The 10,366-nt window shown below is 35.7% G+C and overlaps 1 protein-coding gene across 1 annotated transcript in view; it reads left to right on the top strand.

The window, feature by feature from the left end:
• Nucleotides 1–1,401: 1,401 nt before the first annotated feature.
• ADAM23 (ADAM metallopeptidase domain 23) overlaps nt 1,402–10,366 on the top strand; it is a 47,172-nt gene continuing 38,207 nt past the window's right edge. The window contains exons 1-4 of the mRNA XM_009696243.1: nt 1,402–1,490; nt 3,471–3,534; nt 8,040–8,122; nt 8,709–8,772. Of these exons, the coding sequence (XP_009694545.1) occupies nt 1,402–1,490; nt 3,471–3,534; nt 8,040–8,122; nt 8,709–8,772 (300 nt within the window). The remainder of the gene's footprint in view (nt 1,491–3,470; nt 3,535–8,039; nt 8,123–8,708; nt 8,773–10,366) is intronic.

The raw sequence follows: 10,366 nt of genomic DNA, 5'->3' as shown, positions 1-10,366 counted from the left end.
CCTGTCTCTTGTCAGATATGTCAGCATTTAATAAGAGATAAAATTTTTGGTAGAGAAAATTTTCAGTAGCAGTTTTACATTTATTTTCACAGCTGTTGTTATTCCTGGAGCTTTAGCAAAAGATAGAACAAAATCCCGTACCCAAATTCTGTCTTTTTCTTTGCTGCGGTAGTGGAATATTTCTGCTGAATTTTTCAGTCCTAGACTGCTCTCTGCAATATCACATTTCAATACTAACCATTTATAAGCACAGCGATGGATGTGTTTGTACTGATTTTGGTGTGAATATAGAAAACAAGACTGAGATTAGCTTTATTATAGAAGGAACTGGTGGCATGTACTGGCAGAGCCATGTTGGAAAACGCCTGCAAACATATTGTCCCCTTCCTATTCCCCCTCTTCTCCTGAATAAGATCATGGTGGTCTCAGATTAGCAGTATACATTGAGGGATTTCTGGATGATTGCAAGTAAGGTGTTCTTTAGGATGTTTGCTAGTGTAGACAGATACTTGAAATGAGAATAAGTGATACAAGGTACATGGCAAAAATCGAGTACCTACCAAGGTAGTGGTATACAGTTTAAGGAGAAACTGACTGATTTTTTTTCAATGGAAAGTTCAAAATTCTTGCTGCCCTGTGGGAAATGTTAAGAGAAAAATGCCCTTGCAGTACGTTGGTGGTTATGTGTGGCAAGCTTAAGAACTTAATAATGATCAGAAACTACTGTTAAATACCCTGTTACGGTGTAGCATGGGAATGGGTTTGTGAAAGGCAATAGCCTTATAATAGCTTTTCTACTCCAACTTCTAGGTGGTAGATACTGTTGTACGTTTGGCAAAAAGGTGCATTTTGTTTACAGCATGGCATTTGGGAAGTAACGTGAATAGTAGGTCTCAGTTTTCTTTGGAGGAAATTTGTTCAGTATGGAGAATTTCATCAATGTGCCTTGTATCCTGCAGATCCCACAGGACAGTAGCGTTGGAAAGTCAGCGATGAGAAAAGTATAGAGTCTACTGGAAAAGCTGCTGTCTGCTGCATCCTTGTTTTATACTTGTAACATATATATAGGAGTATTCCATCATAAGCATGTCATGTTAGATATCCTATCATGTGGGACACTATTTACTACCTGAATCAGGAATCCTTTTGCATTTGGAAGAAAGGAGTGAAAAAGATTGGCAGATGAAGGAAACAAGTGGGTTACAACAGAAGTTCAACCAAAATCCAAGAAAAGAGCACTGAACTCTGAAAGATTCTGCAAAGCGTGGACTAAAGAAATTTTGAGCAGCTCTTAAGTCACATGAAATGGGATAAATCTAAGAGACAAATGCTGTAATTAAACTGCATTTAGTTGTGAGTCAGTAGACACAGTGGGAAATCACCTACTGCAAGTCTTACGAGATGCCAAAAGCACTAGACAACACTGAAAGCAGTTCTGAGATCAATCATGTAAGGCTGCTAGAAGAGGACAAAAAAGGGGCTGTGAAAGTGTGAGCTTGATTTGGAAACGGGTAGATAAATGCTGATCCTGGAAGAAACCAAATGGTCTCCATGAATTCAAGCAGAAATGTCTGTAAAATTCTGAATCTGATCAAGGCCCTTTCAAGTTGAGCATAGTTCCAGTGTTTAACTATCTATAGTGATTTTTTTTTTTTTAACATATCTAGTCAGAATTTTCTGTTTTTCTGCTTGTGTCAGTTACCTCTAGCCTTGTCTATACCATCCCATTAAGCACTGAGGATGACAGTCCTTATGCTTCATAGTAAGTGTGAAAAATGCAGAGAAGAAAAGGACTTTATCAACACCCTAAAGTTTAATTGTTTTGTATATGTAATCATCTTCAGAAGCTTCAAACTTTACCACACTGAAGTGAATGTTTGCATTGTAGTCAAGTGCTTACATTATTTATAAAGCATTTGTATTCTCTTGCAGAAAATTTATAGTTTACTATGATACAAATAGAGAAAGTTAAAATGATTTTATGCAACTGAATTTATTTTTAAATCTATACTTTAAGAATGTATCTATTAACCTTCATTTTGATAGCAATATTTAAGACAAATGATGAGACTTCAGTAATTATTCATGGCTATTAGTGTTGGTTTTGCAGACACAGAGTGCCCATAATGTGGTGTCTCAGTTCCATGAAAAAGGACTTTTAAGAGAACCACTGGTAACTGACTTCTGCAGGATCTCCTCCAATAAGTGTAGTGCCTGATAAATACAGCGTGAAGAATTGATTTTATGAGCCAGTAGTCCCAGAGGTGAATGGGGCATTGAAATTATCATAGAATCATAGAATCATTTGGGCTGGAAGGGATCTTTAGAGGTCATCTAGTCCAACGCCCCTGCAGTGAACAGGGACAGCTCCAACTAGATAAGGTTGCTCAGAGCCCCATCCAGCCTGACCTTGAATGCCTCCAGGGATGGGGCTTCCACCACCTGTCTGGGCAACCTGTTCCAGTGCTTCACCAACCTAATTGTAAAGAATTTTTTCCTTATGTCAAGTCTAAATCTACCCTCTTTTAGTTTAAAACCATTACCCCTTGTCCTGTAACAGCAGACCCTGCTAAAAAGTCTGTCCCCATCTCTCATATAGGCCCCCTTCAGGTATTGGAAGGCTGCAATGTGAGGTCACCTCGAAGCCTTCTCTTCTCCAGGCTGAACAACCCCAACTCTCTCAGCGTGTCTTCACAGGAGAGGTGCTCCAACCCTCGGATCATTTTCGTTGCCCTCCTCTGGACCTTCTCCAACAGGTCCTTGTTATCCCAAGATATGTACAGGCTAGCTAATCTTATTTAAAAAAAGAGAAATTTGAACTGTAAATTATACAGTATGGGAAACTTTTATGCTTCAGAAATTTGTCTTGCCAGAGTTAGGAAAAAAATAAGAGTGAGAAAAGAATCTGAGAAGAAAAAATGAAAGGAAGAAAAGTAGTATTGGGGGGGGGGGTTGCCTTTTTTTTTTATTTTAAGAACATTACTGGTTTTGAAAAAATTGAGTATTTGCAGTTGTGAAAGTGAGGTACAGGTAAAGTATATGCTCTTATCTTCAGAACAATGCTGTATGTATTTGTTCACCCTTATGTATACTGTTTAACTTTCAGATAAAATATAAAACTTATTTGAAAACAATGATGAACTAAACATATGTTTTGTCAGTACCCAGTTACTGGCAGCAAACAAAGTTCTAAAGTCATGGGATATTTTTTTGCATATTCAAAAGGCTGATAATGTAATTGTGAAGCTGAAACACGGAGGATTAGATGGCAGAATTAAATTCCCCCTTTTCTAATACACTCTGACTTCCAGTGCACCAGCAAACCATTTAGTGGACACAAGCTGCTTAATTTTTTTAAACTAATTTGCAAGGAAAGAAAAAATGGTTTGGAAATAGAAAATCCAACTTCCCCATAGCAGTTGAAAGAATATTCATTTTTTTCTTATCTTGATTTTTCCTTTCTTTGACAGTGACTTGTTAGCTTCCAGTTATGTGGAGATTCACTATGAAGATGGAAAACCAAAGTTTTCTAAGGTATTGTGCTTTTAAAATATGTCAGAATGATCTTTCTGAGGGAACAATGCCAATAAAATGTTAAAGAAAAAAAGTTTTTCGAGATGTAAAACCACCAGAAGCCTTTTTCCACACATACAAGGTAACTGTGATCTCATCTTGTAAGGATATCTCAGTAATACAAGAGGAGTTGTACAAAAAAGGAAAGCTGTGTGTTGGGATGAGGGGTAGGCAGTGGTAGGTGATAGTAACGAAGATGATCCAGATACTGCCAGAACAATTACATCTTGTAAAATGTAGAGGGTGGGAGAGTTGAAGTCATTGTCAGTATAGTCTTCATTAATTGTTTACATGTCCTTAGCACAAAGTGCAAGGGGAAGGGATAATGGTAGTGTATGACATTCAAACAAACAAAAGCAAACTTGCAGTGACTTTTCTTTGCAAGAATTATACAGTTGTGAAATAGAAAATGAAAAACTTAACTCCAGAGGTTAAGGTTTCAGTTATTACAAAACGACCATATTGCTAATTAATCACATTTGTCAAACTAGCTCCCAAGTTGAATTCAGTGCCATAGGCTGTTGATCCAAAGGCAAAGAGATTACAGTTATGCAAGATAGTTCAGCCCTGACTGAGGGAACCAGATCGGTTTTTTTTGTTTGTTGTAGTAACAAAATGAGGACTGCTAGGTTCCTAGGAAGATTATAAACTACATTTTCAGGGAATTACTTTTTTCATATTTGGTATGAATGCTGGAATATTGTTTGTGAGCTTATTACACGGGAAATATATCTCTATTTAGAGCGGAGGAAAGCAAGTTGCATTTATGTCTTCAGCAAGTCAGGACTGTTTGTCCAAGTATTGGAGGTCTAGTTTATTATTTTGCCCTTGTTATAGAGAATCTCAAATAAAACAATGTATCGCAGATTAGAGCAAAATTAAACAATTACATTGCAATATAATTATTGCAATATACTGTTTTGTTTTCTTCCACTGAAGAAGAGAAATAGTTTCATGTAACATACTGAGGAAGTTGTTTCATTAAGACTCTACTCTGCAGAATAGGCAAAAATGCTAAATGATGCAAGAAAACAATTCCCTTTGGCATTTAGACAAGCTCATGCAATTGTCGGCTGCAGCACTAGCATTGGGCACTGCGGTTGCTGAGTCATGAATCTGACTGGAAAATTATATTAGAACTTTAGACTCAGCAAATGGACTACCTTTGCATGCTGCAGTAACTTGATCCAAACTTCCTAGGGGATGTTTTATGAATTGATTTATTTAGAAACAATAATAGAGCTCCTGAGGTCACATTAATCAGTAAAAATCTTCATTATAAGTACAGGAAAATATACACACAGTTAGTGTAGGAGATCAAATAAGGACTGTATCCTGGTCTTTCGCAGTATCTTATAATTCTTTTTAGACCTGAGTAAGTAAAAGATTGTTCTGTTTCTTGGTGTGGATGTAAAAAAGTGTGATCTTGATGAAAATTACTGTATTTTCTAGAAAGAGTTAGTTTATTACAACAGTGAAAACACTGAAGAACAAACAGCAATTTCTTTACTCGGATGACTGTCTTCTAAAAAAATTCTTGAAAAGCTACTTGTGTGAGAAAGATAATCATGATTTAGTTGTTAAAAAGCATGGTTTATGCATTCTTACTGGTGGAAAGGTAAATATGTAGTGATTGCTTTCTGTGTACTACTTTAATTATGCACAATAGTCTGGTAGGAATTTCATTCAGAATCCGAATAACTCATTAAATAAGATGCAAAATGAAAATAAAGCTGTGCATGCTTAAACATAGAGCACTTATATTTTGGTACTTCCTTGAGTTACAACAATTGCAGGAGGAGTGGGTCCAATATGCTTGCTGGAATTCAGATGACATATGACACCAGAATTAAGAATATATTGATGATGAGTAGTACATTTTTCAAACAATGTGTGTGAGAGACAACCTCACTTAAGCGTTTTTAATAAAACTTTTCGAGAATACTTTTTAGTTTAGCTGGGGTTATTGTTGATAGACATTAAAGACCAACTACTTAAATGAGGTAAATTAGTATCATTCAGTTTTCCTCATTTTAGCTTCACTGACATAAAGCAGCAGAATTTCTGGTATTTAACAGCTTCTAAATTCACAAGTCCTTTTTCTTTAGAAAAGTCAAAGTAATGCTTTAGAAGGTCAAAGTAATGTTTCTTGGTTTCTTTCTAAACATTCATAGCTTGAACAGTCTGTTAATGTTGCTTTATTTCTGTTGATAGAAAATAACTATACTCTTGTTTACTCAGTTGAACCATTCCTATGAAGCTAGTTTATTTTGCCCTTAGTCGTGATAAGTAGTTCTGTAAGCCTCTAACATTCTAATCAATTTATGCCTCAGTGATTTACGGAATTTTAGGGATTAGTAATGCTGCTGTCCAGCAATAAGGATAGAATTAATTTCTCTCTCAGAATATAGATAAAGGATCTGATAATTTGCCATGTGGCTGCCTATAGTGTATAATCCTAAAAATATACTAAAGACTTCAGGTTTTTATACATATTTAGCTATTTACAATCAAATAATACAAAACTCTTGATAGTCCAGTAGAACTGTACTTCCATTACAAGGAGAAATTAAATCACACAAATTTAGTACATAGAAGAAAACTAGAACATACAGAGAAAAATGACAAATTGTGAAACTACAGAAAGTAAAAAAAAAAAAGGAGATTTAAAAAGATCTTCATGCAATTATTTTAACACTAGTAATTCTTGTATGTGAATAGATGATGCTTTGACAAGACAATTATTACTGAATTTCTCATCTGAATCATTTATTTATTGTAGTCTGCTGTTAAGATTTTCTGCTAGAAGCTTCCTAGCTTCTGGGGTATCGAATCATGCTCCCTCTTTCTGACTTCATAAGTGTTTGCTTTTTCTACAAAATAAGACTGCTTTAGCTTGATTCATGTAGAGTGCTCTGACTCAAAGTAGCCAGTAGCTTTGGAGGTAAAGCACACTTTTAGAAGGTGGGGAGATGTGAGTTGATTCTGCTCAAGGTGACCTGGGAAATGGTTCAGCAGTTGGGAAACCTGGGATGAGTGCTGTAGTTACTAGCCAGAGGGGGGGCATTGACATGTAATGGTCAATGTTTGGAAAAGAAAGCTACTGCAACTCTTATTTTGTGAGGGTACGTCTTGTCACTCTGACTTAGGTGTGTTCTGAGCATGCTTGGAGTTTTCTGCCCACTTCAAGGAGAGCTTAGACAGGAGCTAGTTGCTTCAGGAGAGGAGAGCTCAACTTAGCTCATTCTATGATGAAAACTGGGCAGGTCCAAGGAACCTGCACTTTTAATTCAGAGGAAAGCATGTAGCGTTCACTAGAGTTTAGTTGGCATCTGAGCAAGGCTTTTCTGCATCAGAACTTTAAGATTTTAAGTATGTACCAATTCTCTGTGATATTTTGATCTGCTGCTTTGTCCTATTCCCCCCACCCCCCAATGTACGCATGTTGCAACTTACCTTACGTTCTTGTGGAGAAGTGGAAGACTATACACAGCGCTTCATTGCACGCCCATTTGGTAGCACATTTTGCACTAATTCTGTTCAGCCTAATCCCTCCATCAGTTGACTGTTCAAATCTTGCATTGCAGCATTCATCAGAGTCTCCCTTACTTCATATCATTACGGCCTTTGAGAACTGAGGTTTTGGATTACAGTTTTGGATGTAGTTTGCCTAATTTTAGGTGTGTGTGTGGTTTTTTTCAGTCTCTAACATTTAAACACACTTGTAGGTAATTTAAATGTTGTTATTTTTTAAATAAAAGGCAAGATCTTGTCTAAAACATGATTGCTGACTTCCTTAGAGAAACACAAAAATCCTGCCTTTTTTAGAATAATTTGGGTTTTGCATCTACTTGGAATTTTATGCAGTTAAAATCAAGAGTTGGCTTTTAGTACACTTTTGATAATGTACAGTAAAAATGCAACTGTATACTTTAGTGTTGCTGAACTGGATTTGCTTTCTGGCTCATTCATCATTAGTGATATTGGTACCTACAGTATAATGATGTCACATTTTAACTGATCAATTTTTAGTGAGACAAAATTGGTAAAATCCAGATCTAAGCCAAATACATGCCAGGTGATTGATGAACACTATCACTTGTAATTTTTAACAGACCTGGGAGGCATCAAGAAACAATTCAATGCTCATGTAACCTGCATTACATAACATTTTTACGAAATTAATTTACAGCAAAGAAATGCAGTTAAGAAAAGTCAAAAATGCTGTGACTTCAACAAAAGGACCCAGGTTATGGCTTGAGGACTTACAAAATTAGTCTTTACTCGGCACAGTTTTTCTCTTATAAGCAATTAGGGCTAGTCATTTGTATTTAGCAATCACTGGTTTCTCTGAAATTGTACCTGATGCAAGTTGCTAGATCTTTTTTTGCCTTGGTTTTAAGCAACAGACATTAAATCAGGGTAATTGTGTGTGTGTGTGATTGTTTGTTTTTAAATATTATTAGGGTGGAGAGCATTGTTACTACCATGGAAATATCAGAGGTATCAAGGATTCCAGAGTTGCCCTTTCAACTTGTAATGGACTTCAGTAAGTGCTTGTTCTCATTTTTCAAACAAGTTTATTAACTAATTATTATTCTTGGAAACCTTTCAACATGGTAAGTGCAAATAAGTATTTCACCAGATGACTTACTATGGTAAAGGATAAACAAGAACTGTACTTTAGCAGTTTGCATGCTCAGTAGTTATGTATGATTCTGTCAGCCAATAGGACAACGGATCTTTTTCTTAGATTGTACAAGGACAAAAAGTAAGAAATTAGTCCTTACTAGGGTTAGTTATTGTTAAGTGAAGCTTAGTTGTTCATTATATTCTGCATGCAAATGTGTGTCTTAGGACTTTTTCTTTCCAAGGTAAAATCTTTACTCTTTTTGGTGCTTTACCAATACATTGCCATTACATTCAGTGTTAGTTCATTAAAATGTGCCTGATCTCTTAAAAAAAATTCTTACCTTTGACTGCAAGCAGTAGTAATGAACATATATGGAATTTGTTTTAATATTGATCATTTTTTTCAGCCCTAAGTTTGGTTTTGTCTTGTCAAAAATCGTATCCTGGAGTCAAACTAATAGCCGTGTAATCCTAAATATCACTTCTTTTTCTCCATGTTCTAGTGGCATGTTTGAAGATAATACTTATTTGTACTTGATAGAACCAGTGGATCTGACACACAGTGCAGTAAGTTTATTTTTGTCTAATTCATTTGGTTTGGGAAAAAGAATGCTCAAGGAATAGCAAATAAAAGTGTTAGAATAAATCAATAAATGAGTGACCTCTTTCATGCATTCCTATGAAAAACAAATATATTTTAAAATACCTGATTGGAATTTATTTAATGCAAGAAATGTGTAGATATGAATTATCTAAGATTTTTCTCTGCTCTTCTTTAATCTTTCTTTTCCTAGTTATTGTTGATCATTTAGATGTTGGGAATAGACTAAGAAGATTGTTTCCATAGCAAATGGTTATGGACTGTCAAAAAGTGCTTATCAGTTTGCTCTAGTACTTGAACTAAAGGATTTATAAATTCATAGAGGGATCCCTGGAAGTAATTTCTTCATCCCTCTCTAAATAGTTGGATCAAATTGCTTTTGACCTACCATGTTTCCACAGACAGCTTAATGAAGTACATAATTATATCTGGGTATTTTCCACTTATATGTGTGAAGTCAGTGATCTCTGTATAGGTTAAATGATTCTGATCCAGCATATTCAAATATATGACTCTGCTGGATCAGTGTGTTGGACTGCATTTACACAAGTATCTTGCAAACTGTTAGTTTTGTACTTCATGTTAAGTATTATAATATGTCTGTTCCTAAAACTTTAGCTGTTAATAGAACTGACTTGGTCATAGACAGCAGTAAAACCAGGTAGATTTCTACCTCTTGAATGGCTCAAAGATTTGAGTGGTTTCCAGTGAAATGATTCTGCAACTTGAGACGGAGAATTCTTAAGGTTTGTATCCTGCTTGGTCTGTAGGATATATTCCAGATGCTGTATCACAGCTCTCAGGCTTGTCTTGCTATAGTACTTACCAGTATATGACAAATAATGTAATGCTGGAGAACTGATAGGTTTTGGTGACGATAAAGCTGAATTTACAGTCCAAAGAAAGATCTGCAAAATCTTTTGACTCCTGACACTTTCAAAGAAACTGGATCAACATTCAGAGGAATCAGTATCATTTGGATGGTCATAAATGAATAAGTTTGGTGCTATAAATGAAATTGTAGAGACATAGGAAAATATTACATCCAAAAAAGATTTCTCAGTCTCCTCAGGAACAGTATTAGGTGCCATGTGTTAAGCTATGTAACGCATTCTGATGTAGCACATATTCATAAAGGTTGTAAGGCTGAAAACTGCCAGCACAGATATAGTTAATTGATGGAGATTATATTTATACAATGGTCTCCATGTAGTAGGCAGAGGAGAATTTGACTGAACTGTTCCCTTGCTTGGGTGGACAAAGGAAACCAGGTACTATCTCTCGGTGTGATACTTCAGTAAAACTTGGAAGTAGAGCAAAAGTTCTAGTTATAAAAGCAAAATTCCATCTGCCAATGCTGTTGAAGATTCAAGTGGAATTCTAAATGGTAAGATGACAGATGAGATGAACATTTTTCTCAAAACTACTGAAGATCAAAATAATACAGCTACAGAGAGCTTTCAGAGGCTCATTTTTTGATTATACTATGCGAGATAAATATCTTGGACACGACCTTCAGCATGTAGTTTATTCAGTTTGATTAATCTGAACGATAGTAGA

This window comes from Cariama cristata, unplaced genomic scaffold (assembly GCF_000690535.1).
Source record: "Cariama cristata isolate BGI_N322 unplaced genomic scaffold, ASM69053v1 scaffold30482, whole genome shotgun sequence".
In the NCBI taxonomy this organism is placed as follows: domain Eukaryota; kingdom Metazoa; phylum Chordata; class Aves; order Cariamiformes; family Cariamidae; genus Cariama; species Cariama cristata.
This window is presented reverse-complemented; position numbering and strand designations above follow the sequence as displayed.